The sequence below is a fragment of the Syngnathus acus genome, chromosome 17 (genome assembly GCF_901709675.1).
Source record: "Syngnathus acus chromosome 17, fSynAcu1.2, whole genome shotgun sequence".
In the NCBI taxonomy this organism is placed as follows: domain Eukaryota; kingdom Metazoa; phylum Chordata; class Actinopteri; order Syngnathiformes; family Syngnathidae; genus Syngnathus; species Syngnathus acus.
In genome coordinates, this window is record NC_051102.1 from 10,557,914 (window position 1) to 10,585,790 (window position 27,877).

General features: G+C 41.7%; 6 protein-coding genes across 7 annotated transcripts; 2 read left to right on the forward strand and 4 right to left on the reverse strand.

Annotated features, from left to right (window-relative positions):
* Positions 1-1,485: 1,485 nt before the first annotated feature.
* Positions 1,486-2,943, reverse strand: LOC119137485 (zona pellucida sperm-binding protein 3-like). Its single transcript, XM_037276816.1, has 8 exons — positions 2,880-2,943; positions 2,643-2,809; positions 2,475-2,575; positions 2,307-2,395; positions 2,066-2,243; positions 1,885-1,990; positions 1,722-1,807; positions 1,486-1,621 (listed from the first exon to the last, which is right to left on the reverse strand). Exons 1-8 carry the CDS (start codon positions 2,941-2,943, stop codon positions 1,486-1,488), a joined length of 927 nt encoding a protein of 308 aa, XP_037132711.1.
* A 1,011-nt stretch (positions 2,944-3,954) lies between these two features.
* On the reverse strand, positions 3,955-5,568 carry zp3f.2 (zona pellucida glycoprotein 3f, tandem duplicate 2). Its single transcript, XM_037275960.1, has 9 exons — positions 5,458-5,568; positions 5,208-5,392; positions 5,037-5,140; positions 4,880-4,971; positions 4,635-4,815; positions 4,481-4,574; positions 4,333-4,421; positions 4,172-4,263; positions 3,955-4,094 (listed from the first exon to the last, which is right to left on the reverse strand). The coding sequence occupies exons 1-9, from the start codon at positions 5,516-5,518 to the stop codon at positions 4,015-4,017; spliced, it is 978 nt and encodes a 325-aa protein (XP_037131855.1). The 5' UTR covers positions 5,519-5,568; the 3' UTR covers positions 3,955-4,014.
* A 580-nt stretch (positions 5,569-6,148) lies between these two features.
* nedd8l (NEDD8 ubiquitin like modifier, like) lies at positions 6,149-7,206 on the forward strand. Its single transcript, XM_037275702.1, has 4 exons — positions 6,149-6,308; positions 6,708-6,755; positions 6,821-6,903; positions 6,978-7,206. Exons 1-4 carry the CDS (start codon positions 6,291-6,293, stop codon positions 7,096-7,098), a joined length of 270 nt encoding a protein of 89 aa, XP_037131597.1. The 5' UTR covers positions 6,149-6,290; the 3' UTR covers positions 7,099-7,206.
* A 506-nt stretch (positions 7,207-7,712) lies between these two features.
* On the reverse strand, positions 7,713-16,647 carry ap1g2 (adaptor related protein complex 1 subunit gamma 2). Of its 2 annotated transcripts, none has more exons than XM_037275700.1 (22): positions 16,371-16,647; positions 15,835-16,043; positions 15,267-15,391; positions 14,864-15,005; positions 14,655-14,751; positions 14,495-14,571; positions 14,141-14,236; positions 13,824-13,904; positions 13,630-13,728; positions 13,486-13,541; positions 12,605-12,718; positions 12,388-12,528; positions 12,039-12,093; positions 11,689-11,811; positions 11,471-11,560; positions 11,261-11,388; positions 10,981-11,085; positions 10,749-10,896; positions 9,115-9,277; positions 8,846-8,997; positions 8,562-8,660; positions 7,713-8,479 (listed from the first exon to the last, which is right to left on the reverse strand). In XM_037275700.1, the coding sequence occupies exons 2-22, from the start codon at positions 16,033-16,035 to the stop codon at positions 8,384-8,386; spliced, it is 2,388 nt and encodes a 795-aa protein (XP_037131595.1). In that variant the 5' UTR covers positions 16,036-16,043; positions 16,371-16,647; the 3' UTR covers positions 7,713-8,383. The 2 variants fall into 2 exon arrangements, with proteins under 2 accessions (XP_037131595.1, XP_037131594.1); XM_037275699.1 differs by having other exon boundaries at positions 16,412-16,645.
* A 313-nt stretch (positions 16,648-16,960) lies between these two features.
* prmt5 (protein arginine methyltransferase 5) lies at positions 16,961-21,541 on the reverse strand. Its single transcript, XM_037275701.1, has 16 exons — positions 21,349-21,541; positions 21,050-21,168; positions 20,718-20,803; positions 20,451-20,585; positions 20,258-20,370; positions 20,088-20,137; positions 19,845-20,008; positions 19,528-19,689; positions 19,136-19,213; positions 18,990-19,048; positions 18,697-18,819; positions 18,415-18,590; positions 17,893-18,096; positions 17,691-17,801; positions 17,560-17,624; positions 16,961-17,477 (listed from the first exon to the last, which is right to left on the reverse strand). The coding sequence occupies exons 1-16, from the start codon at positions 21,444-21,446 to the stop codon at positions 17,325-17,327; spliced, it is 1,896 nt and encodes a 631-aa protein (XP_037131596.1). The 5' UTR covers positions 21,447-21,541; the 3' UTR covers positions 16,961-17,324.
* Positions 21,542-23,115: 1,574 nt separating this feature from the next.
* Positions 23,116-26,909, forward strand: psmb5 (proteasome 20S subunit beta 5). Its single transcript, XM_037276438.1, has 3 exons — positions 23,116-23,396; positions 24,037-24,343; positions 26,510-26,909. The coding sequence occupies exons 1-3, from the start codon at positions 23,172-23,174 to the stop codon at positions 26,791-26,793; spliced, it is 816 nt and encodes a 271-aa protein (XP_037132333.1). The 5' UTR covers positions 23,116-23,171; the 3' UTR covers positions 26,794-26,909.
* Positions 26,910-27,877: the final 968 nt, after the last annotated feature.

A 27,877-nucleotide genomic window follows, 5' to 3' on the forward strand; every position in this document is an offset into this window, starting at 1 on the left:
ATATGTAAAATACATTTATCACACCAACAATTATCCTTACCTCTTGTAGCATGCGATTGATGCCTGCATGTGTTAGCTATGAGTTGTTGCTACTTAACATTTTCAAATAAAATTTCCCGTGTGACTGCAAACTTAAAATACTTAACATGCTGTCGAATATAAAACATGCCGTGACATTTTCGTAATCTTACCTGGCGCAAATGTGAGAAGTGGTTGACAAAAAAACGGACGAGTTACTGCGGCCGTTAGCTTGCTAGCATTAGCTTGTGAGCCACTTGACTGTTGAGACATTCACTGAACTTCGGAAAAAATCGAATGCTTTATATACATATAAATGAAACAACTATTTCTATACTGGAAACAATTTTCAATTAAAAAAAAACCCCAGCAACTTTGATTAAGGACCAGACAAACAATTAGTGACGAGGTCTTTCCGCCATTTTGAAATAGCAAAAAGAAAACCACATCCTCTAGTAAAGTAAAAACCGAACTGTACTTTTAAAGTGAATGTATCACAAATAAATGATTAGAAATTTAACATAAGTCAGAATTTAATGGAACTCAGACATGCTGTACATTCCATCAACTACTCCAACAAAGACATTTGAGCTTGTAAAAAAAAAAAAAAAAAATGCTGAATCAACAGTGGCCATTTCATACTATCAAGACAGATATTCTCATACTAGGTTTAGGATTAAATTTGTTAGACGTTCTCTCTGCTGAAATATTTTGTTTTAATTTTATTCTAACTAAACTAGCAACTTTGACCATAACCCCTCAGGCAAAAATTGGTCCATTTTTTGCTTCCATAGTCCATCGAATTTAAAGGTTAACAGGCTGAATTTCTGTCATAAAGCTGTTCTTTAAACAGTGGTGTGAATGTGAAGTTGAATTTTGGTTGCCTGCAAGTGTGCTATGGTGTGAAATTCATCAAAGGCAAAGCCACAAAGGGCAAATGGCCTCGATTGTTTACGATCAAAAGGAGAGCCACCTGCATATGCAGACATGTTCTGCCATAAAGCCAACACAACATTCACACTTTTTGCCATGGAAATGTGAATGAATAAATTCCATTCAATGTTTAGGCCTGCAGTGTTGCTTTTGTCAAACACTCTTGCAGTTCTTGAAGATAACAAATTTAATTCAAATGAGCAGCACATCAGCAAGCCCCTGCAGGAGGCAGATAGCAATCCTGATCATTTGAATCAAATGTTAAAGGCTATTGTCTTAAACATGCACAAAAGTCAGACATGTGTTCCAGATTGTTTATTGGACATGCAATGGGGCTTGAAAAATCGGTTGACTAAACCGCTTGTGAAAATAAAACATTTTTGCACTGAGGTCCATTCCTGCTAATAAATGTTACGCAAGATCATTCGACACAAAGTAGAAATTGTCACTTCAGGGTCAGACTTCAGGAATCGTCATGGGTCCAAGGACTGCATTCTGGACAATTCCATGTTTCCCTGCAAAAACAAGATCTTGTCAGACCAGCACGATGATGCCAGGAGAGGGGAGGTGTGGGATACCTGAAGCTACACTCCTTGACCACCTGGACTTGCAACTAGTTTCACAGCAGTCACACAACTTGCTATGTGCAAGGTTGTCCACCAACTCCCACCTGAAGTGGTGAAGCATTTAGGAGTTAATACATTTCTATTAAAACTACTAAAGATGATATTATTTCTTTGGAAATCAAGCAGAACTTTCAAAACATTTACCCATGCCCTTTGACAAAGTTGCACGCCTTCTTTGTGTGATCAATACCAGATGGATCCCAAGCTACAAGTTTACAGTGAAGAAACACCTGTTGAGAAGCACATGTAAAATCAATATGAAGTTGGGGGGGAATAAAAAAGCAGCTCCATCATTTTGATGAGTTACCTCCTCTTCAACAGCAAATCTAAACGCTTGAAGAGAAAGTCTGACTTCTGATGAAATCAGCCTTTGTTCAAATCTGGACTGTGACATCTTACTATCCAAAAGACAGCTATGATTGAAGAAAGGAGAATGACAAGATTATTTCACAATCGTTGAAGCCATTAGGCCCGCTTTAGGACAGTACCCCTTATTGCCGATAATGTTGTAATAATAGTCGGACTGCCGCTCTGGCGTAGTTGTCGCTATACACTCTTCAATCAGCAGGAGCAACGGCTGATGCATTTTCTCCTCCACACGAGCCACGATTGGGATGAACGAGCCGAGCGCAAAACGAGTTGATGTAGCCGGGCCGGTGAAGTCCTCTTAAAACAAAAAAATAGTTAGTTTGAACACAAAATGAAGTCATTTCAGCAATGAACCCCCACCGTTCATAAGGGCCATATGGAACACTAGACCCGACTGGCCATAGGTCGAGAAGACTGGATCGTAACTGGTCGGGGCCCATTCTTTCGGCCTGCAACGTGGTACAGGTTAAATGCCGACTTCAAAAATAGCTCTCGGTGAGGTGATGACAAGAGTAGCGCGTAACCCACCTGTCAAATACGCAAATAACAGGATGGGTGAGAGTTTGCACTCCAGAGTCAGGCGCCAAATAAATCAGGTCGTTGGTGTGCACTACCTTGTCCCCAGTCACCTAGGAGAAAAAAAAAAAAGTGTTAAGACGTCAAAAGAACAAGGTAACGGCACAGACAGGTACTCACCATTGTCCTGAAATTACAATCCGAATACTCCACTCTGAAAGTTGCCTCCCGAGCAGATGCACTGATGGGAGCGCACGTTCCCAAACGAAAAAGCGACGCATCAGCATGGTGTCTGCTTTCCCTCGACACCAGCGTCACAAAATCAGGCCTGCAGTCCAGCTTGACATCTTGGGAGGAACAAAGACAACATACAGCAAACAAAGTGGGTTAAAAAAAATTCCAGCTATGCAACATTACCTGCAAATACTGCAACGCCAGCAGCTAAGCTGAAAAGCAATGCACTATGCCAAATGGAAGCCATCATGACTGAACAATGGGCTTGCTGCATGGAATTGTGGTTTTATTCCCTCTGAGCACTCAATCAGCTGTTTCACCTGCCAACCTGCGCAGGTGCACCTGATTACTCATCATTTTGTATTTTTCCAAAGTCATATCTGGGATGGATGGGTGGGTGGGGCCTCCTGATAGCACCACAGTCACGTCACAAATAGAAGAAGCCATCGAACAGCTCAGCTGTGCCATGCCTTTCAAATTCAATTTATTTTGTAACATGACGAAAACAATTGAAATTGATCATGCTGATTATTAAATGAGTGTGTGCGGATTGCTGCAAGCTTCTTTTATGAGTCAGATTTTGCGTGTTTGGACCTACCAATCAGGGAATGGAAAATGCTGCCATTATTGTGTGGCGGTGAATTTGAAATCGGATTGGTTAAAGTAACAGTTCAAGTTTGAATAGGATTTATAATATATCTGCTAGCACTACTGAGTCTGCTGGCCAACAATACAGATGACACGTGAGCACATAGTGGATCAAATCCGATTGGACCGCTCTAAAATCTGCACATACACTATGAAATGATGAGAATAGACTGTTAGGAATAAATTGATATTTCATGCAACAAAAATCCATTTACACTCACATGCACAGAAAGACTGCGTAAGAACTGATATCTTCACCCAAGAATAGTAATTAAGTCTGATATCAAATGGAATAGATTTTTTCCCATGGGGCAAACTTTCAATAAAAAAAAAAATACACCATAAATATGTGAAGTCCACACTTTAATCTCAATGCATTTTAAATCAGTTTACCTTCTTAAAACCATCACGATGGCATTTGAACATTTTCCAAGTCTGTTAACAGAACTAGGCTATTTGTTTACATAACCTTTATTCTGCTACAATTATTTGTACTTTTTAATTAAGTCAATCTGTACTACAATAAACTTTGGCTGGGGGGGGCTCATTCACTTCCAACTCTAGACACCCCTCCACCAAAAAAAAAGTTAGCAATTCATTGAAGCAGTCACATTGTGTCCAAAAATATTTTATTCTCTGCATCATATCAGAAACAAACACCTCCATCTTTTTATGTGGTCAGACGTCTCTCCAACCTATCCACAATGACCAACGGTCCCAACACTGAAAGTTGACTCAGCCCATGGAATTCTAAGGAGAGAGGTTCAAATAGTCAAGTCATGTGGCAGCTCAACTCAAAGTTGTTCCCCCCCCCAAAAAAAGAATACTTTGTTCAGCTCTTCGTCTGGGCCGGGTTTTGCAGATCTGATCACAGCAGCTACACAGAATGTTCTGGGATGGGTCGTCTAGTAATTCCCATCTAAGAATAAAAGTACAAATGATTGCAAAGGCAGATTAAAAAGAAAAGGAAGCTCCGTGCAACACTTGCCCTCCATTCTGTTGGGAATATTGACAGGCTTTCTTGCTTTCATCAAGGACTTCAGGATCCCACGCAACAAGTTTACAGTGAATGTACAGCTGTAGGGGGAAAAAAAATAAATAAAGTCACTTTACAAATTGGTCATTTTCTTTCTCACCTTTCCAGTACCCAACATGGATGACTGCAGGGAAAGAACAAGTGCAGATGAATGGTATCGAGGGACAAACGCCGAGTTGCTCTCGATAAGACATCTGTAGAAAGTAAACGGTCACAAATCCAGTTTTTAAACTGAAAAGGCAAATGAGACCTACCCTTTGTTGACAACGATGGGATGAACCTGCTGATGTGGCTTCAGCTCCGCAGTGGGGGCTGCGACACATTCCTCCATGAAGAGCCGCAACGGCTGATGGGCTTTCTGCTCCACAGCCGCCCAGATGGGCATGAGCGAGCCCAGCGGGATTACATTCGATTTTGCTATGCCTGTCATTTGTTCTGGATGAAAAACGCCAGTACTGAGTCTATGCATGCTTTATCAAATGGCAGCGAGGAAAATCACCATTGAGGAGTGCCATACGGAAGACGAGGCCACCACGCCCTACAGAAACACTGGCACCTGGGTTCAGGAATGGAGGAAACCACCCTTTTGGCCTACAAATATTTGGGGCTGTTTTAAATGGGGTCAGGTAAAGAACGGATATCAGAAAACACCGCACCTTTTCTGGACACATTCAAAGAAATACTCATATAGTGGTGGCTGTGACTTTGCTCCAGGCTTGTAGGTCATCACATTTTGATAGATCAGATGTTTCCCCTTTATCTGTGGAAGACAGACTGGTCATCAAGAAGCTTCTGAGGATTCAGATGGCTGTATTTGCTACTCTGACCTTTTTCTTAAATTTACAGTCTCGGAATTTGTAGTGAAAATGTAGTGCCCAGTCTCCCGTTGGCAAAGTCGTCGCATCGGACCGTATGCAGTTTCCAAGGAAAAGATACGTCGAGTATGGCACCAGCTCCTCACTGATGATCCATGTGATGTTTACAGAGTCTGGCTTACATTCTATTTTGATATCTGTAAAGAAAGGAGTCTCATGTGAAAAACCTGTACAGTATTAACAAAGCACGCATGTGCAATACCTTCATTTTCAGCTGTTGCAAAAACAGCCAATAGTGTCACACCTAAGAGATGGAGAAGCATGGCTGAGTATGCCAAGGCACTTGGCAAGTGCTATTATATACACACTTCCTGTCTCATTATACCAATGCCAGACATCTGTGCAGGAACAGGAAGGATTTTTTTTGACCGTCCACACCGAAAGCTGTTTGCTCAATGGCCCACATCTTATTTTCTTATTTGTAGTAAGAGGTTGTGGGTGAAAACATGTAAATAGATTATTATTATTACTATAAAATTTTATTAGCACTAAAAATATTCCATTTCTTCGTCTTCTCATATATCTTTTATTTGTGAATAAAATATACACAAATATATAAAACATGAAATATTAAATAACAATTTGGGGGGGAAAACAGTCAAAGTTAATGCAACAAACATTAGAGGACTCTTGACAATATAAAGACTTATTCACATTGTTAATCTGTTATTGTTACTATTTATTTATGTTTTCCCCAAAATTAACTATCACCCCCCCCCCCCCCTCAATTTTTTTTTTTTTTAAATCCTGCAAAAAAACTGTCTACAGTGCAGCTTTTTAATCTTGGGCCAAGCTGATTTCCATTCACTTTTGCTATATTCGAGTAACACTCGGGAACGTAATCTAAATACAAGCCTGCAAAGCGGAACAAAGGACAAACAGTCAACGCAAACGTCACTTCCGGAACCTTTAGCATGTTACACAGGAAGTAATCCTGAATCATCCCGGCGACCAGTTTAGATCTACTCAGACTACAAAATCGCTTTATTCATTACATGTTAAGATCATTTCAAATTGTCATATTCCTCGTTCAAAATGCTGATCAAAGTGAAGGTAAGGCGTTTGTCATTGGAAGTCAAACAAGAAAGTCTGCTCTTTGGAGGGATCTTTCCAAACGAAACGACCGTTTCATTTTGTAGCTATATTGTGTAGCTTGCCCTTTTGCCGGTGTATTTCTTCTGAACAATACGTTTGTGAGGCGTCATTTTATATGCGTGAAGTCACTTGCAATCGACACCTCGTATGTTGCTGTTACGTCGTCATCTTTATGCTCTACGTTGTAGAGTTTACACCTGAAAAGTAAAACTTTCAATTATGTGGAGCCCCCCCACCAGTTCTGCTGACATGGGGGTTAAAGAAGGAATGCGGATCTAGATAGCAATAGATAACAGAATATCTAGCACGCAAACTCCAAAATGCTGGCTCCATGATGTGGACTTTTATTTGTTTCAGACTCTGACTGGAAAAGAAATCGAAATCGACATTGAGCCCACAGACAAGGTAAAGACATTTAAAATCTTGTCCTCTTGAATAACACTCATCAGATATCCTGTTTGGCTTTCTAGGTGGAGCGAATTAAAGAAAGGGTGGAAGAAAAAGAAGGCATACCCCCTCAACAACAAAGACTCATCTACAGTGGGAAACAGATGTGAGCTCTTTCACAGTGACAATCGTTTTCCCTCAAGTGTAATAGTCCTGCATATTTTGTCCTATGATTTTCAGGAACGATGAAAAGACGGCAGCAGACTACAAAATCCAGGGAGGTTCGGTGCTCCATCTGGTGTTGGCGCTAAGAGGGGGGGAAGCCTTTCACACGCCCGATGTACTACCCACCTCAACATGAATGGCGCTTAACGCAATGCCAGCTGTGTGCCAATGCTCGAGGTGTCCCAACATCATTAAACTATGTTACCATAACAAGCAAATCCCCCCTCCCACATGCAAAAGCAAACCTGTTGTGAATGTTTTTGTGCTTTCTGCATTTGCCCTGTTTGTACAGGCCACTCTCAATATATCGCAATCTTTTATTTGCCAAGTTTGAGCATGGAATTTGACTCTCAGCCAACATTTCGGTAGCTAAATCCATCCATTGCAGCCTGGTCATCCTCCCATCTGTGGTCTCTTCTCAAGGTTTCTCATTTCCCCTAGCTGGGGTTTTGAGTTTTTCCTTGCCCTCTTGGGAGTTTAAGATCAGTTTGTCATTTTTCACATGTCCTGAGTGTTGTTAGTCACCTAAATGTTGAACAGAGGCTGTGATGTACCCAAGTCAAATTCCTTGTTTGGCACGCTCAAATATGGCCAATCAAAACTCTTGAGTCTAACAACTTTCAGGACGACATGTGCAAAAATTGACACTTAACCAATGCTGTGGAAATTGTGAATAAATGCTCAAATTGGGTTTTGCACTTTTTTCCAATGCACATTGCTCAAATTGGCATCGAATACACATTGCTGCATGGTGCTGAAATCATCCGGTCATTTATTAGAAAATGAGTGTGAATTCAAACATGAAATAGTGTTCTTGGATCTAGAACAGTTTAACCATCCACAGTACACCACTGCAGACACTTTCCAGTTTTTGGGAGGACTTCTGAATGTAAGCGTACGTGGATTGGTCTTTAAAATAAAAATACTGAGAACAATTAGTGCGATACAGACCTTAAAACTTAAGAGTGACTGTAAATAAACAGGACTATTGTTCAAGAGGTTCTGCACGATTTATCAAGTAATGCTGATTCCAATGTAATTGAATGATTACTAACAATAATAAACCTTTGAGCACAAAGAATAAAAGGCACAGGAGAAGAGGGGAGCTATGAGTGTCTAACGATATGGTGACAGTACATTAGTTGGCCAATTGATTTGGAGGGAGTACAAACGGAGTGCTACAAGACATTCAGTATCTCAAAGAAATAAAAGACAATCATATGATAGGTCAAATCAACTACAAAACCCTGAATATGATATCTAGGCTGATGATGCTTAATAGCCTGGCTGACCTTGAAAAACAATACTTGATTACTTTTGTCTTGAATGCAATATCAAATAGATGACTTCTTTATCCAAGTTCAGCATCAGAGTAAACAACCAAATGGTGAATCTGAAGAATGTCTGGTGATTGGAGCCAATCAAGAAAGTCCAGGAAAGGAATCAATTTGAACTGTGTCCTGAACGGAGGATCCTTGGCTTGAGTAAGATATCCGTATCCTCATTTTAAGGTTGACCTGGAGGAAATGGGTCAGATGACACTTTTTCCTCGGCGGTTGAGCTCAAGAAATGATTGCTACAATGGAAATGGGTAGTCACCTTGTTTGGATTGTTGAGAAGTACCAACTGGGTCACATGAGCCAAGCCTCTTGCAGGAAGTGTGTCTCCGCTGGGGGCCTTCATGTTTAAGTGGACACTCTGAAACCATCAAATACACAGACGTGGACACCTAACACTTTGTTCATGTCATTCTACAACCTGAAATTAGTACTTTCTGGTTTTTGCAAATGCCAACGAATAGTACCCAGCTTTGCCTCAACATAGTTGTCCTACTAGTAGTTCCCAACTGTGTGTCTCAAAGTGCTCAGTTCCTGTCCACAAACCTTTGGCACAGCAGCCTGCAGAGCGAAGCTTGTGACGTCCGAGTCAGACGAGTTGCAGCCTTTCAGGGTTACCGTCACGGCCGAGTCGGACTGTTTCTCACAGCTGAGTGTCAGAGTCACACCGTTCTTCTCGTACACTGTCACTGCAGGGGCTATGAAATATAAGCAAGCTGATAACGTCATACAAATGACGCAAACAAAACACGACTCCCTTTGCACATCTTGAGATGGATGCCTTTGAATTTGCCGTGTGGGTCTAGCACTCAAACCTGATGCCAAGGGGGTGGGCTCAAATCCGCCCAACAGATCCAAAAGCTCTCCTCCAATAGGCTTGGCTGTGGTTATGGACTGGACGGGTACCGTGTCACCCTGAGCTGGGCCCGCCGGAACGGATTCCTCGGAGTCCCCAAGCAGGTTCAAAAGATCACATACCTCAAGAAAACACAAACACAGGAGGAATGAAGAAGTCCATGCATCCATTATTCATTCCAAAGTTCATCAGAATATAAAGTAGTGAGAGTTTACGGACTATTTGAACTGGGTGGTTCTCACAAAGCGTGCTCAAATGCTGACTCACTGAGAGCTATTACCGTATTTTCCGCCCTAAAAGGCGCACCTAAAAACCTAAAATTTTCTCAAAAGCCGACAGTGCGCCTTATAGGCCAGTGCGCCTTATATATGGATCAACTGATGAATTTGTTGATCCATACTGGTTGTACACAGTGCTCTGCCAAAATGTTTCAGTACGTTTTAGTACGACTAGTAAATTACAAGGTCGCATCGCTTCCCAGCATTACGGCAACTGTAGTCAGGGGGCGTCACCGAATAGCTGTTGTACCCGCGAGGCTATTTCATGTCAAAATAGGCTGCTCTGTTAATGTTTCGAGTAAATCTACGGATCGATATGGAAGGGAAACATAGGTAAGTAGTACCAATGCGTTAGATCGAACTTTAGTCAGTTCCGATCATTTTATAGGAGATCGTTTGAGAAACGCGATTGTTTACACTTTGCTGAGGCTCATGGGAGATTGCGAGCTGAGTCTCGTGAGACTTTGCGGATGGCTAATGCTATTGCGATAGCTGCTATACGTACCAGGCTATTTCATGTGCGCCTTATAACCCGGTGCGCCTTTTAGGGCGGAAAATACGGTACTTTCTTTCCTTTGCTATCAATCACCGGATTTCGCTGCTTACGATATTGCAGAGATCTCGCAGAGATAAAATAAACCACTTGACGGCAATTTGTGCTGTTGCTTGTGTGTGAATGTATTTGAAAAAGAGCCGTCACAACCACTTCCTATTTTGACAACACTCCCATGGAATTAAGATAAATAATAAGTGAGGTTGGTTAGCCCATTATTTCCACAAGGTGGCACTCATGATCTACTACGGTAAATGACTATGCTTCTGGCAGAATGGCAAGTTCAATTAGTTTGCGGCAAAACACGTCAAGTCAACATCTTTTAAATCGCCTACTAAGTGCAGGAAGGCTTGACTTAAAGCATGTATCATTTTGACCTGGGTTATTTTTAGGCTCTGATGTCATACTTCAAGTCCACACTTCCTGAGAACCACCCAACTCAGTTCCTTAACGGATATGCAAATAAAAACACAGCACCATACAAAAGAATGTCACTCATGTTGCCGGACGAAATTCACAAGTGCTGACTCACTAAGTGATCTCATGCCAGACAGAACATTACGTATAAACTGGTTAGTTGAGTTTCATTTCCATTGCTTTAGCATAACAAACAACAATGAAATAATTGGTCAGGAGAGATGGTTTATGTAAATAAACACGATCCACATTGTACAGTAGAGCTAAATCAACGCTTTTCAGATGCACTTATATTGCATTTTTTCAGAAGGAGAAGTGCATTGAAATTGGCCATGGGAATATCACCTGGTTAGCAGGTAGTTGTGGCAGTAGGGTCTCTCTCTGCTTCACCTTGTCCACCTCCAACGCTTTGATGACGCCCCCCATCGAGTCCCCATTGGTATGACCCGGTGAGTTCCTGTCAATCACAGGCATTCTCTCCAGCACTGCTGCTCTGTGGACACACAGTGAACAGCTCAACATTTTTAAGAGAATAGACTTCTTCTTCTACCCCTCCAAGATGAAAATCCACACAAACCTCATGTGGTCATATTTTTTGAAGAGCGCGTTATATTCCACTGCCCTCTGCTGGAGCTCCACATCTATGCAGCTGCCGTAAATGCTTACAATGCTTTTTATTCGACTACAATGAAAAAAAAACAGGGAGACATGGACATATGGAAATGGAGTTACAGGGTTTATCAGCTTTTCCCCCAGTTTAAATAGAAATCAGCAATGTAACTCTAGAATACTACCAAGTAGAAAATATAAACAGTGAGTTGTGTTTATGTTGTTGGGACAACAAAAGTGTGTCTTACTCGACATTGTCAATGATGCGGGTGCTCAGTTTCATGGTGGCAGTGAGAGCAAAGCCCCTTGTCGTCGGGGTGGACATGTGAGACTGGAGAACCGTTTCTAAGGCTTCCAGCACACTGTCCGCAGTGACCTAATTACAATAATTGACAATGGTGAATTAAAAAAAGGTTTCCCATAAAAAAGCAAATGATGAACCAGTGTGGTTTATTGACCTCAACAGGTTCCATCTCCTGACATTCTCCTCTGAGTAGCAGATCTCCATACTCTCCAATGCACCAGCAGGCCACCTGAACCAGTGGTTGCTACAGAGTAATAAAAAGTAACTTTAAGTAATGTTTGCATAGATAAAAAAAATTAAGCATCAAAAATAAATTCCTAATAATAAAACGTCAACAACATAATAAAACGAGGACAACCTGCATTCACGCACCTGAGAGATGTCACTTAGCAGCGCTCGGTAAAGTTTGTGGACGGTGTAACAGTGAAGCTCAGAAGCGTTGGTGATGAGCAGGATCAAGTTGGGAACGGTTTCATCTCTCACATCACCTCCAGCCTAGCAGTGTAGGAATAGATAACAAACAGGAGCGTATTAACACACACGGCCGCTGATGCAATCAATCTCAACATCCCTTTCCATGGCATACACCACCAACAGTTAACCTTGCTGTTCAAGAACTTTTGGAGGAACTAACTCCATTTTTTTCCCCCCTTCAAACGCTTCATTTACGCCACCCAGCACAAATGAAAATTGTTTCATACAATGTGTGACCTTGTGTTTACCGTGGTGAGGACATGCAGGATGGTGTCAATGTGCCAGCGCTGGGAAGGTGCGTACCTGACAGACACACACAATGGTGCTTTAGAGCAGATCAGAAACACACAGAGAAATCCATTCGTGTCTGCATGGTCGTGAACACAGACACACACACACACAGAAGTGTGGCGATAGTGTCATACGAGTACAGTAATGCCTTTGAGAGTTGTCAACAATCACATCGTGAAGATGTGTGCCACACAATGGGAGTAAACCAATCCCTGTTTTGGGCAAAGAGAGTGCCAATGTATCATGCCATTGTGAATATTTGCACGCCTACGACTATACCAAAGAGCATGTGCATGATTTGCTCACCTCTCTGCAGCATAGAATATCCCGCTGGTAGTTTCAGCTCTGAGTTCAGGTGGGCAGGAGGAGAGGAACATGAGCAGCTCTTTCATCATGGAGCGGATGTTGCTGGCGGATGCCAATGCTAAGGAGAGGTCTAATGCACGGCTGAACAAATGGACAGTACTGGATATTAGCTCATGTTTGAAAACTGAAAAGAAATGTGTGGAAAAATGTGTGTTACCGTTTGACAGAAGCATCCGGGTCTTTCAAGCAGTCCACAATGGTTCCTCTGTGACGCTGTACGGCAATGTTGTCTGTCCCAACTATCTTTTGCAGGGAGGTCATGGCAATGTATCTGGACAAAAACAATAACAAGAAAATCTGCAAAATAGGAAGGGCAAGCTGAAAAATTGCAATTAATGACTTTGCAGGATTCTTTGTTAACCTATTCCACTGTTGCATTTTAGTTTGATACCCCGAAAAAGGTCATGTTGGATCAACTTAATATTGTGTAGCCAAATGCATAATGGGTTAAACAGGTTGAGAATCTTATTGAATAAAAGATATTTTCAGCCAAAATATAATAAATATATACTAATGAATAATATAATCAAAATGAAATCATAATATAATCATGAAAAATATAACAATGAACAACAATTAAAGAATAAATAAAATAACATTAATCTAGTGAATGATTTATCTGTCATTCTGATAAAACAATGTTGACGTACTATCACCACAGCTGTCACGAAAAAAACCTGTCCCGTCATGGTCACAAAGCGATTAAGCCTCCTGCAGGTAAAAACCAGACGACCCTGTAAAGTGCCCTCATGTCCCTTAAAGATAAGCGCTGGGGAAAAATATTACTATAACAAAGCCCAGAGGAACAATTGATGAGCCTTCACCCTGCCTAGCAGATAGAAAGTGACCTTCTAGTGTGGCTCCAGAGATAACGTACCACAGCAAGGCGCTGAGATAGCTCAGACTGATGACAACCTGTCAAGAAGTTGCCAGTGGCCTTGAGGAACGAAAATGTACAGGGAAAGAAGCCGAGGATGGGGGAAGAGATGAAACGAAGGAATACAAATTGGGGCTCCAATGCCGTTAAGATGCACTGACCGAATGTTCCTGTCGTTATTCAGGAGGAAGCGGCCCAGGATGTTCACAGCCAGGATCTGAGGGAATTCATCTTACTCAATATAACAGTAACTACTATAATTATTGTGAATGAGGCATGCCCCCATTTAAAAAGTGTCTTCTCACCCTGAGGCCACTTTCGGACTTGATGTCCAGCACCGTGAGAACAGTCTCATACAGCACAGCATTGCCCACGGTCTTAGTGCTATCTGTATTGGTAGCTACCTGTACAGTGACACACAAAAATCATCCATTAGCTGACCCGTTGTAAACAAATCAAACAGCTAGCATGAATGCATTGTGGTCAGCAGAAGTAGAACCTGAGCTAGGAGATCATTCATGGTGTCGCTTGCTGCTTCATTGTTGCGCCCGAGGATTCTCAGCAGTCTCAAGATGCGGACCTGTGAATGGAAGGCATTCGTTTTATTCTTCTTCTTGCATTTAATATTTTAGTTTTTTTTTTGTGTGTGTATAGATGATCAGGAGCTGAAATCTTCACAGAAAATATCTTTCAACATACATAGAGCTCCCAATTTGCATCATAACAGGTTGCTTGATAATGAAAAAAAAAAAAATCACGATTATTTGGGTAAAAATTGAAATCACGATTTTCAGCAGTATTAGAGTGAAGACAAACCTGTAGGAAAGGATCACTGATCCCTGCCACGTCATGCTCTGGAGAGTAACCGGAAGTTACCAAGCTTTTCATAATGCGAACCAGATCTGGGACTGTCTGCAATACACACAGACACCGTCCGTCTAAATAGACATGTTAAAGTCAGGCAGAATTTAGAGTAGGTACACTGCCTGAAGATGTTTTACAATGTCAATGGAAATGCAGAGTGCTGCAGGCCAGTGGACAAATACTGTCGTTTGATGCTCTTAATGCTTAACAGGTTTTTGTTAATGCCTTCAATGAACTTACTTTGTCATATCAGCCCAAAATGTGCATGTGAATATGTTTGAGTGTGCGTGTGTGTCATCTACGCACCTTTCTGAAGCGCTCCAGTGTATCTGGACTACACTCACACAGCACTGTGATGAGCACTACAGCACCATGGAGCACACCTTCAGACAAACAGAGCCAAAACCTTGAACACAAAACAATTGAGTAAATGTTTGTCTCAAACAAATGTCAAAGGTAAACTGACCGTGGTGCTTCTCGGCCAGGAGAGAGCGAGCTGTTCGGGCAAAGAGCTCCCCGAGATCTGGAACCTTTCGAACAATGTGGATGGCACACAGTGCAGCCTGGGTAAACAGGGGAAGAGCATCCGAAACATATTACGGGAGAGCGGAAACAAGCTCAGCATCACCAACGTTTCTTTGAACTGCGGTATGGAAATAACAAGAGTATCTTTACCTTCTTTTTAATGTAAGAATTGGAGGCTCGAAGCAGCCTCTCAATCTCCGGGGCAAGATCTTTGCACATCTCAGCCGAGCCAATACAGGCGAGAGTGCATAGAGCCAGAGACTGCACATACTGGCTACTATGAGACAGGTCACTGAAAAGCAAGAAGCACATAGCTGCTGTTTTATATGATGAATAAAAATTTGGTCATTTCTTATTATTACTTCCTCCTTATATGTTGCACCAAACTTTGTCTCCTGGAATAACGCTTGAGTACATTTGCTACAAAAGGTTTATGTCACCAGTCATATGCACAATTGAATGGGAAAAATAGCCATCATAATTGCAGCCATTGAATTTCAACTGCGTTTTTTAATTCCTCAAAGGGCTATGTGATTGCAATGGGCAATCTTACTTTTTTATGGAATTGGTGATGAGCAAACTGGCATCCTGCTTCTCATCCAGCAGCATCATGGCTCCGAGGTATCCTACACGCTTTTCACTGTAGCGAGGGCTGGCTATCATCCGAACACACTCCATCTAACAGGAAGAATTTGAACAGGAACAACTTGAGCTCTAAAACAGCCAAGCAAGAACCAGGGCGTACTCGTTGGTCCACTTGGTCGGTCTTCCTTCATAGCCTTTGATTGCCCTATTGTGTGGAGGGGTAATTTGTGGTTTCCGCTGTGTCTGCAGCATGAGCCACATTCATAGAAGTATACAATAGATTGGACCGCCAATCGCGTCTTACGGCTAAAGCCAATGGGCAGCCATCTTGTGTTGCCTGTTACTGACAGTGTGTTATTTAGATTTTTTATTTTGCTAAAAACACTTATCAGTGCGTGCTTCACGCTCCATGTATGGAGTGAATAATCCTCCATCTATGGAGTGAATAATGTTCTCAAAGAATGAACCCCACCCCCACCACCACGGTAAATGGACTCAGATGCATGATCTGCCTCATCACACTCAAATCCTCTCACCTGACCAAAGTGTGCAGGATAGCCAAGCATGTGGACATAGAGAAGCTTGGCCAGGTTGTGAGATCGACCATCGTTGTCAGATTGTCTGAATTGCGCCCGGATGACAGCGCATTCCCTCTGGATGACACCCCGCTCTTCGCACTGGGTCCTGGCCGACCTAATGGCCCGGATCATCTCCTGCAGTGGAATCGATGGAGACATGGCTGCGTCTATGTGAGAGAGAGAGAGAGAGAGAGAGAGAGAGAGAGAGAGAAACAGAGAGAGCAAGAGTGTGGCGTGAGAGTGAGTGAGCAATAGAATTTTTTTTACAATACAGTAAAATGGAGTAAATTGACTCCCAAATCTGAAACGTTCAATTTATTAGTCCATAACAACGTTTTGGGTTTTAAACAGAACTCGTTTTTAGTGCTCAACACATAGTGAATGGACGTAATACAAGTGTATTCACTAACGACACATTACATCACTTTTGAATGTCAGGAAAGAGACGTTGACATTTTAACCCCAAAAAAATGTTATTTTAATACTACCAATACCAGCAAGACAGGTCACTCAGGTAGTGTAGCCGGTGGCTAACCTTGAGATAGCGCCGAGCTAACCGTGGGAGATGGTGTCAAGCTAAAAATCTATATTAATTAGCATGGCAGGAGACTTGTGTGAAAGGCTATTGCTGAAATTATAACGAATAATACGTAGATTTAACGACTAAAGACCATTAACAAAACAAATAGACTAGTAGACTCCCTTCCTCGACACCTTTGGCGCTGTCTTCATGAATGGCCATCAAAGAATATCAGTGGTGAGTCATTTCCGTGCTTGACCTTTCAAAATAAACTTCATTTTAAATAAACGCCGCATGGTTCTTTGTTTGATTGGCCTACACGACTGTTCACAAATATTTGAAATAATCATTAGATAAACAAAATAACTCAGTTCATAGAGTAGTAACCTGATCAAAACTACGTTATATATTAAGTGACCTGTTATTTTGAAAATAATGTTTTCGGATTAACGCCGATTTCCGCAACTCCAGTTTGTCTCATGACTTCCGCAATTCCTACTGTCTATCCCACAAGTCATAAATGAGTGGAAAAAATATTCACAAGCGTTCAAAAACCATGTTTAAAAAAAATAGAACATAACAGCGTCTTTATTGACATGATTTAAACATACAAATACAAAATAATGGGGTATTTTAGCATGTAATCTCAGTGCCACAGGAGTCCCTATATTCGTCAATTGAACAGACAGGTGTTTATTTTAATGGAATTTCTTCAATAAGGCATAGTTTGTGCTAGATTTAATGTTTGTGGTGATTCTTTGCTGTATACAAAAACAAAACACAAAACAAGGACACTGAATGTGTTTTTTTCCACATTGTGTTAGGATAATCTGACCTCGTATAACTGACAATGAGGCACACACATCGCCACAACTGTTACAAAAAGAAAATACGAAGTCGGAACGTAAGGACAAGATTGCGGTCCTGTTTACAGTCCGATTGTATAGGAGCGTCCAGCAGGGTTGTGAATTGCAGAGCACGCCGGCTCTGTCACAGCCCATTCATACCACACTTTCTTTCCATTGTTGCAGCGCCAGAATCGCACCGTGACATCATCATCACGTGAAATAGAGATGGGTTGCTGTTGAAGGAAGCACAGGAATTTATATTTGTTGAGGATCATGTCTATGTGTTTAATACTCCAAGCTAACCAAAGTACTTACTTTGAGGGGGAAGAGAATGGGGAACCACGAAAACATTCCAGGCGAATGTGTATCAGGTTTTATGCCTATTAAGCACAGACAAAGGTTTGTATTAGGACTTGACTATACTTTACTTTTTGAAGCATACTTACTGAGTGTAACATCTTTGTAGAGTGTGGTCTCAAAGTACCCAGCAAAGCCATGGAGGACCGAGTTACAACCCACTGAGAATTTGAGGCACTGGTAACGGTTATTGTTCATATCTAAAAGGGGGTGGGGGGGGGGGGCAAACAAGTCAGTTCCTTCAAATAAATTTGCATGAATCAGTGTAAAACGTGTTTGTGTTTTTTCTACCTTTTGTGGGGTGTGTGAAGGTGAAGCATGCTTTGGGCTCAGCCAGCTGGTGGAAGTTGTGGAGACGTACTACATATGGCATTTCGAAGTGGGACTCGGGATCCTTGTCGCGTTCCCTGCAGCCTCGGACTTCGTTATACAGCTTGGAGGAGGACAGCGGTGCAAGGAAGGAGGTGTAGGAGCAGGGAATGCTCACGCCATCATCTGGCATAATGAGACACGAGAAGAGGAAATAGAAGCTGACTTTAGATGCAACAACAAGGAAGAAGAGAAAGTGACAGCGATTCTACTCTTGCTGGACAAATGATTAGGTATACCTGCACCACCAAATATCATTCAGTGCAAAAGCTTCATCTAAACTAAAAAAATAAAAATGTCTGCCAAGCAATAAATACACTGTTAATGCACCGTGAAAGGTAGCATTTAGCAATTTCACTCTGGTGGTGCAATACACCATTCTAAGAAGTGTTTTGGTGATTCTTTTGCATTCTAGGACACAGACGACTGACTGCAAGGAAGCACCTTTGAGAAAGTGCTGCGCTCCATCCAAGCACTCCGGGGAAAGTTCATTATCGCCAAATGATCCAAGCAGTTCGCTGACAATGATGTCAGCCTTCTCAGGCGAGGTCCAGTCTCTCATGTCAGATGACACCACAGTCACCTGATCTCCCCACTCCTCAAAGCGCCAGTTTTCCAGCCTATGGAAGCAAATCATGCAAACAAGTTTATGAGTCAGGACAAAATATTTGCTCATTCAATTTCTTTGAGAGTCAAGTCGGGCATATTGTTGTCGGGGCCACTCACGTGATGACAGCGTTGGGATTCTTTTCAACAGCATAAACTTTCAACTTGCGCTCGGCTTGCTTGGCAGCACGCAGAGATGCATTGACCAGGGGACCCCTGCCTGCCCCCAACACCATCAACACTCTGTGGAAAGGAGTTACAACTAATGAGCCCCATTTTCTATATTTGCCATGACAAGCAAATGAGTTTCACTTTTGTAGAGAATATGCATTGTTCAAAAGTCAGCGAACAGAAAACAAATACATCTGAACTCCTTTTTATTTGTCACGTCTTGCTTTGGCGATGCTACTCACTGAACGTTGGTGTCTTTCTGATCCTCCGGGACTCGATCGAGAAGGCATTTATACACAGCCTGAAGACAAGTGATATTTAGACGAGAACCGTTAAAGGTTATACTACACAAACAAAAACAACGTCATGACAGTACTGTGGGTCTTACCTGTTGGTACTGTGAATATTTAATAGGATCCTTCTCAAAAACTTCATAAGTCTGTGACTCCAGGTTATCCATGAGAGGCTACATGAAATAGGATGAAGACGTGGAAAAGTTCATACAAGACTGTTTTTAAATGAAAACAGCATCTCATTTTTTAGTCATCTATTTTCATGACAGCAGTATATTGGAGAAAAATAGGCTACAAAGTGGACGTTCTGGAAACGTGACCATCGTATGGAAGCAAGAAAATTATCCCCATGACTCACATTCGTGAAAATATACATTTTAAAAATGTCTTATTACATCAGGAATAGGCCCTAAATTTAAAAACAAAAACTAAAGTATTTTTATGACACAAAAAAGGATTTTATAATATGTATGGAAGATTTCTGTACCTGTAGGGGAGACTGGAGGTAGTCTTCATAACCTTTAGCAAAGAGCTCATAGGAATTGGGAGCTGGGCGGTTCTGACTGAGGTATTCCAGGTACTGCAGGTATGAGCGAAAGTCCTTGTCAGTGTGACGACTTGTACCAGTAAAGATGAATTGTGCCTCCAACTGTGAGAAGAAGACATTTTAATTAGTACGGCGACATTTGAGAAATCTGTCAAATAAATTGCAGAGGTCAAAATGAAATCATAATCTGTTTTTTTTATACAGCCACTCTGTTTAAAAATAACCTTTGATATATTAATCAACTAACTTTTTCCTACCTTGAAAAGTCGGACAATTATTCTCTGGTGTGCTTTGGATAAAACAGGAAATCCCTTCTTGTTGGTTAGGAAGATGCTGGTGGGAAGTATGGCTGCTTTGATTGGTTCCCCAAGCCACTTATCAATCACAGTTTCTGAAGGCATGTCTGCTCCCACTTCAATGGCTTCATGACAACAAAACAGGAAATGTTGATTGTTTTACTGAAACGGAATTGACTTGAAGTAGTGGCATGTTGTTCTTACCAAGAAAAATCCTCTTGTTGTAATCACAAAGTGTCCTTAATGAGTGCCACCTACGTGTGCGTACAAGCAAAGAAAGAAAAAGAAGACAAAAAGCAATATTTATAATACAAGTAAGAAAACATTCAAAGAGTAAACAGCAGATTGATGGCACTTAGTCACTTTGGACTAACCAGTTCCAGGTCTTCTCATCTATAGTTGTCTCATCAATACATGTGACCGGCTCATTCTCAATCAGGTCCTCCCGTATGTCTTCAGGTGCCATCAGTGGAACTCGAATCCAGAACTAATCACAGAAAGTTCACGAGATTCATTTAGTAACTCTTGCCGCCTTGCTCTCAACTCTTATTCCCAAAGCAGTCTTACATTTGTGGTGTGGTGTCCAGACTGGATATGATTAAGCAGCACACGAGCAAGATTTGCTTTATGAGGTCCATTTAAAAACATCATGAAGACTGGCAGACCCAAGTAGGCTGAGAAATGCAATTCCTGTGCCAGCGCCTGGAGAGAATGAAACAATTTTGATGGAAATGGAAGGCATAAGAAGAACGTTCCCAAAAGAGGAAAATGGGAAGAGAGGAATGAAAGGAGTGTTTTCAGGATCAACATCTGTGACTGTTCATTCCAACTCACAGCTTCTGAGCTTCTGCGTACTGTCTCCACTTCACAATCTGTGTCGATCCATGCGGACTGCTTCCCAACAATCAGAGTGTTCCAATCTAAAATATATACATACAATAATCAACAAGCAAATTCTGGTTTGAATATCTTGCCTTCATTTATGCAGTTAATGCAGCGGGCCTTGAATGTCACACCTATAAATTGTTGGCATACAGTACACCTTGAATTTATTTTCCAAAGTAATCTTAATAAATGGGCATCATCTATGCCTTATTCTTTTTGCACAGATGCGCACTTTTATGCACATTGAACCGTGGCCAACTTTCAGGCGAATGCGTTCTAACCTCTTCCACACAGCAGCAGGTCAGACCGCGTCTGTGGACCGGGTCGAGATTTAGCGGGTTCCAACTCAAATTCCCTCCTGAACCTCGGGTGGAAGAGGGGCATGCATACGAAGTCAAACCTGAGTAGCAGAGACAAACAAATGCAAACTATAAAACATACACATTCTATTTGGCTACAAACTGCACAACACTGGGATGGGGCACGTGCTTGTGTCTCGCCGGCTAGCTTAGCATCAATCGTGGACATTTACGCATTAATTTCCGCATCCAGGCTCAACACTAAGCAGCACTCTTCTTACCCGAGTTTGGCGACCGCAGTTAATGTTTCGTCAACTTCTGGCACGCAATTCAAATCTCTCCCGCAGGACACTCTGCTTCCCGTACTGACGGACGCCATGACTTGGCATGCAAGGTACCAACTAGGACCTCAATCTCGTTGGTCCCGGTTTGGAGGAAAACGACTCCATTTTGGATCTGCAGGCGACGCGATGGATAGGACAGCCGAGGGAAGGAGGAGTCAAAATGGCGTCGGACGTATGCCAGTTTCACTTCTCGCGCAATATCGCGGCATAAAATGTAGAAGTCCAGCTATGTACTTGTGTATTAAAACAAAAGACTGGGTTCTAATGTAATTAAAAAACAAATGTAAAATCAAATAATTACAACAACTGGAAGAAAAATACACCTTACCTATTTGTTTTGCATATTTGCTTTAGGCTGGTATACAGTGTTGTTCTTGGAGCTGACAACAAAAATGTTTGTGCTGACAAAATGATCACAACTCTTATTTCCCTACCCCCTAATCATATGTTAGAAGCAACCACCTTAGTTTCGACGTGTTGTCGTGTCTCGTTAGGCATTAGCAAACAGAAAGTGATGAAGGTAAATGTGAAAAGGTTTGCAGAAACAGGCTTCGCTCCATATCATTTTCATTTCAAGCATGATCAAATTACTGGTCTACTAAGACAAATTGTACGACTATTTTCTGCAAGCTGTCATATTTGGATGAGCTATAAAAGAGTCGAGACTAAGTTTGTTTAGTGAGTTGCAAAAGGACAGCGAGATGCGTTGACCTAGATAACAGATGACAGCATCTCCCTGAACAAAGGAGAATGGGATTTGCGAGTTTATGAGGGTTACCAATTTTCCTGGATTCAATTATATCACGTTTTTTACCCCCAGCCTGTCGAGAGAGACATTTTTGAACAAGGAATACAAGTATTTCTACTTTGCTTTTGGCTTTGGATGATCTATGTGTTGCTTCAAGGACACCACTATGAATCACAAGTGGTTCACTCTAACTTTGAAGGATATAATCAGATCTTTTGAATTGATCAACTGTTACGACCTTGACTAGAGACTAAATCAACCAGAATGGAAATGCAAATCTGTTGAATTTTTACATGCCAGCAATGACCTCAAATTATCTTCAGTAACTGTCTTTACATCTTTCCATTCTTTAACAGTTCACAGACCCTTTCCATTAACAACCTTGGGATTGATCTTTCAAGGTGGGACGTGCGACAACAAGGTTGGGTTTTACATATAATGATATTTTGGTATTAAATAATGATATAACTCTGTGACATATGAGTTTTGGAGTAATTGGAATAATGCAACCGGATGTGCCGTTGAGCTCAGCAATGACCCACTCTGTCCTTTAATCTGTACCAGTGAAAAATTGTATACATTTGTGTAGATATGTAGATATTTCCAGTGGCACATGACGGTTTAATAATAATAATAATAATAATATGTGTAAAATGTGTATTTAGTTATGTTTATGAATTAAGGGTTAGGTTCAGCACAGAATTATTTTCTGAAACGACATGGATACAATCTGTATTGCGCAAGCTTTAAAATGTCTAACTGACATTTTAACATGAAAATATCTTGAAAACCTGGTGTGCTGGAAAAAACAAAGATTAGTAAGGCATTTTTTAAATCAGCGTCAAAAATATTTTTAAGGACACAAAGCTGAGTTAAATTGACTATTTACCATTTCGCATAGTTTGTTCATCCGTACATCCGCAACTGCAGGGGGCGCTGAGTTCTTTCTGTCACAAAATGTGCAAATACGAAACCACGGAAGTTGCTTGCTCATGATCGGACAGTTTCAAAGATGGCTCTCGCAAGTGTGTTGAACAGTGATTGTGCTGGTTTTTCTTTTGGCAGCCGTCAAACGGCTGCTTTCGATTGTGGACCCGTACTGAGTGGTCTTGGGCTCGAAACAACATCGGGAGACAACATTCGGTTTGCCATCAAAAATCCATTGTGTGCTGTGGACGACGATGACGTCGAGAGGAAAATAGAGTTTCTGCATGGGACCACTACCTTAGCGTTCAAAGTAAGTAATCGCCCCCGATACTTGGATTAGAATTCTTCAAAATAAACAAGAGACAACAATATCTATAACAAAATGTGTATTTTTTTTTTGGTAGCACGTTATTCGTACGTTTGATGAATCAGACTGAACTATGTAGAGCTGATGCTACATTTCACGTAGCATGTTAGCATGCCTACATATAAGAAAGCAACCACCCATCCTTAATGTCCATGAGTGTTGCACAAATGATTAATCATATATGTATAATACACATTGCAATCGATGCGCCGAGTACGGCGACCATAAAATGAAAATAAAGTTTAATAATGTGAAAATAAGTTATTACTATTAGCGGGCATATTTTCACTTGATAGCATGACAACGTTTTAATCACAACACGATAATCACGCTAAATTGTTAGCTGATTAGTGGCATCTAGTTCATGAAATAAACTTTTATTATCAAGTTGTATTATGAAGATATTGTCAGATTTGGAGCCATTGCTTAATCATATTTATAGCAAAAGTTTTTTTATGCTTCAAACTAGTTTAACCTCATTAAAACACATCTTTAAAAGGTTTACCTCAGTGCCCGTTTTTACTATAGCCTTCTCAAATCTTGACCTTAACTACATGGTAATCCCCTGGTGTTGTCATTTCAGTTCCAGCATGGTGTCATCGTGGCAGTGGACTCTCGGGCCACAGCGGGCAGCTACATCGCTTCGCAGTCGGTCAAAAAGGTGATTGAGATTAATCCCTACCTGCTGGGCACCATGGCTGGAGGAGCAGCAGACTGTAGCTTCTGGGAGCGTATGCTGGCACGCCAATGCCGCGTCTACGAGCTCCGCAACAAAGAGCGCATCTCGGTGGCAGCAGCGTCCAAGTTACTTGCCAACATGGTGTACCAGTACAAGGGCATGGGACTCAGCATGGCAACCATGGTCTGTGGCTGGGACAAGAGAGGCCCAGGTAAGTCCATCAGTCTTCAAGTCTTTTTTAAACACTGCATCAAATTGATTTTTTTTTTTTCTTCCAAAGGACGTGTTTATAACAGTAATATGATATTTAGACATGTTATGCACGTCCTTTAGAAAAACAAAGTAAATCCAAATAGAAAATGCCAATATAGTTTCCAGAAATGCCCACTAGATGGCACTGCAACCTCTGTTCTTTCCTTTGGAGCATTTAACGCTTAAAAGTGGTAAATGCTGCCACTTTTGATGCCGGAGTGAGGCTGTACATCACTGAAGGTGCACATAACGAGTCTGCTATAGTGACACCATGATGGCAAATCGATGCAGTCTACTCTGCCGGCCAGTGAGAGAGGCAGGATGGACGTTGGATCCTGCCCGTATACAAGTGTTGCGCATAAGGCTTGAACAACGAGGGAGATCGATGTGGGCTTTGTTTTCAAACCAGAGGTGTCTGCGTGCACAATCACTGCTTGTTTGTGTGTTTGTTTGTTTGCCATCCGAGGTAAATGATGTGAATTCAAATCCCAGGCATTCAAATGAGAAAATAAGGATCCTTCTATTTGTTCAATTGTCAGAGGAGCTTTTCAGTGTCAGTGATTGAAGGGTCAGGTAAATGGCATGTAAATTAAATTACCCATGATTGAGTTGGAAGCTCATTATACAAACTGCACTCCAAAATGGAAGGCTACTATAAACTGCCCAGTTACAATTTCTCGGTGGAAAGAAACCAGCCATGTTCAAAACTCGCTGCTCACACACACACACTGCTCGACACCAAATCATGCAGCCAGCTACACAATCTGCGTAAATAGTCTCCTCCTCGCCAGGTTGCCTAATCCGAATGGAAGGTTTGTCTCATCTGCCAGTGAAGCACGCATCTACTGCTTGGCACTTTTAATGTGGCCTCCGAGTCGAAACAGAAATGCATCCGTGTGCATTTCTGTTATTGGTCTTGCATTTACCATGATGAAGACCACAGGAGTGTTTGGAAGGGAATGAATGTGGGAAGTTATTTCTTTTTTTTGCCACTCCAATTCTATTTGTAGGCCTGCCTCCACATCCTCTGTGTGGTGCTCAGCAAAAGAGGCTGCCGTTCTAACTGTCCGCCTGCACCATTGTTTGTAACAAGTCCTTAACACTTTTCAATTGGAACAGGCAGGTGTCAAAGTGGCAATTTTACCCCATGCATAGGCTGTGGATGCTCATCAAAGCAAGCTAACGACAGGCTGAGGAAGCTGCAATTTGTCATCTGAAATGAATGGGATGCTTTTTCCCCCCCTAGAAAAGTAAGTGGCCCTCCATAGCGCTAACAGTCTGTCGCTAGTTTAGCTGTGAATGTGCAATCTGGGGGTGTTGTGTTAAAAGTGTTTTTTTTTTTTTTTCTTCCCTAAGCGGTAACAGCTAATATTTGCTAGAATAAAAATCTCACACATTTTGGCTTTGGAAAGTGTCATGAAAGACATGCCTCTTTTATAAGCTCTTCTTCCCATCTGCAATTTTGTGGGTGAGCTGGCATTTGGTGAGAGTACCTCCTTCTACATTACGAGGGGATTAATCCTAACTAATATAAATAAATGCTGTGAATTAATGGTTAAGATTGCTCAGTAATAGAGGGAGTGATTGAGAGATGAACTCGCTAAAGCTCTGTCTGATTGGATGGAGAGCACCTATGAATGTCAATGTTCAACATGCCACAGATTCATATGTGGAGGTCTTTGCACTTTCAGTACTGAAATCGATATTTGGAAAATAAAACCGATACAAGTCATCCGTCCACTGAGTGTGCCGGCAGTGTGTGTCCTCCCCAAAGGTGCATCTCACTGCGTAGCTTGGATTGCTGGTCGATATTTAATTTTTGGCACTTTTGCGGGGATCAATAAGGCCTGAGCGGGGCCCCTGGGCGGAAAACGATGTGGCCCCGCGCACCGTCAGCAGGTTCCGTGGTCTGCTTCATTTTACTTGAAGAGGATGCAGCTGTTCTATCCAGCACCACGTCTTCACTTGGAAAGGTTGCAGCTGCTCATATTGGTGCGCCGCACACATATCATTCCGCGTGGAATCGGAACCATTTAACTGTCGATGCTTTATACTGTAAATACCCCCTTGCGGTGTTTCTTTTTTTTTTTTTGCACCGCTTTGACCAGTCCCACTTTCTCCCCAGGGCTGTACTACGTTGACTCAGAAGGAAGCAGAGTTTGTGGCGACATATTCTCACTGGGCTCTGGCGCCATCTACGCCTACGGTGTGATGGACAGCGGTTTTCGGCAAGATCTGACCGTGGAGGAAGCCTGCGATCTTGGCCGCCGCGCTATCTACCAGGCCACGTACCGCGACGCCTACAGCGGAGGGCAGGTCAACCTCTACCACGTCCATAGCGAAGGCTGGACCAGGGTCTCCCAGGATGATGTGCTTGAGCTGCATCATAGATACAAAAATCAGGCATAATTTGGAAAGTTAAACGCTCGGTGTCGGGAACTGGGATGTTGGGAAACATTTTTCTGTATCCAAAATTGAAGTTCTGAAATGTCTGTTTAGTTAATAATAAAAAAACATCCATTCACTGCGGACTCCTTTTTTTTTTTTTTATATATTAAAATCATACAATGACTTATTAGCTCAAAGTTTGTACACGTTTGTCGCTAGTACAAAAATCAGATGAGGGACTGAAAAGGGATCAAACACGTGTGGGATAATAGAATTGATATTAAGAAGTACACTTCTTCTATAAGTGAACTCTTAATGTTGCCATAACTAGTGTCATTGTGTTTGTAATCATCTATGGCCATTAGAAGGGACACCAAAGCTTTTCTATGTCCTGACTTTATTTTCCGCATTCATCTGCAGAAGTCGCACATCTAAATAGTGCCGTTTAATTGCATACCACTACCCTTGGTAATTGTGCTCCCTCCATGATAATATTCATCTCCCCCACTTATAATGCACAAATACATATTTTAATTGGAAGGGCGATGTATACTTAAATTCCACACCCAACACACACTTGGAGTGAATACACAACTGCGTGCCAGCCTGCCAAGTTGTTTTACAATATAACGACCCGCGATGGCAGTGTGTGTACCCCTTCAGTGGTTTTTATAGCTGGGAATAAACTGGGTGAGATAAATCCAAAAGCAAACCTTATCAAAGCATAGTTAAAAACTAGTTTCACAGGTGAGTAGTTAGCAGATGGAATGAGAACAGGATTTCGATATATGGAAATGAGAGAGGCTCATCAGTGTTTTGGAACTGGAATGACGAAGCATCCGTACGACAGTAACTTCTGTTTATCCTCAGCAAAAAAAAAAAAAAGGTGATTATATCTACATTGTATGTAGTATGTAATATTGTACGATTGGATCACACAGAAAGAAACGAAGACAAAAGTTTAACAATGATTGATGCATCCGCCATTGTTTATTCCCACTGATGCTTTACCCCAAAGGGAGAACGAATGAGAGCTCTATTTATCGTAGTAATGACTCCCAACCGGCTGCCTCTCGTCCACCCTGAATATTCTCCGGGTGTCGTC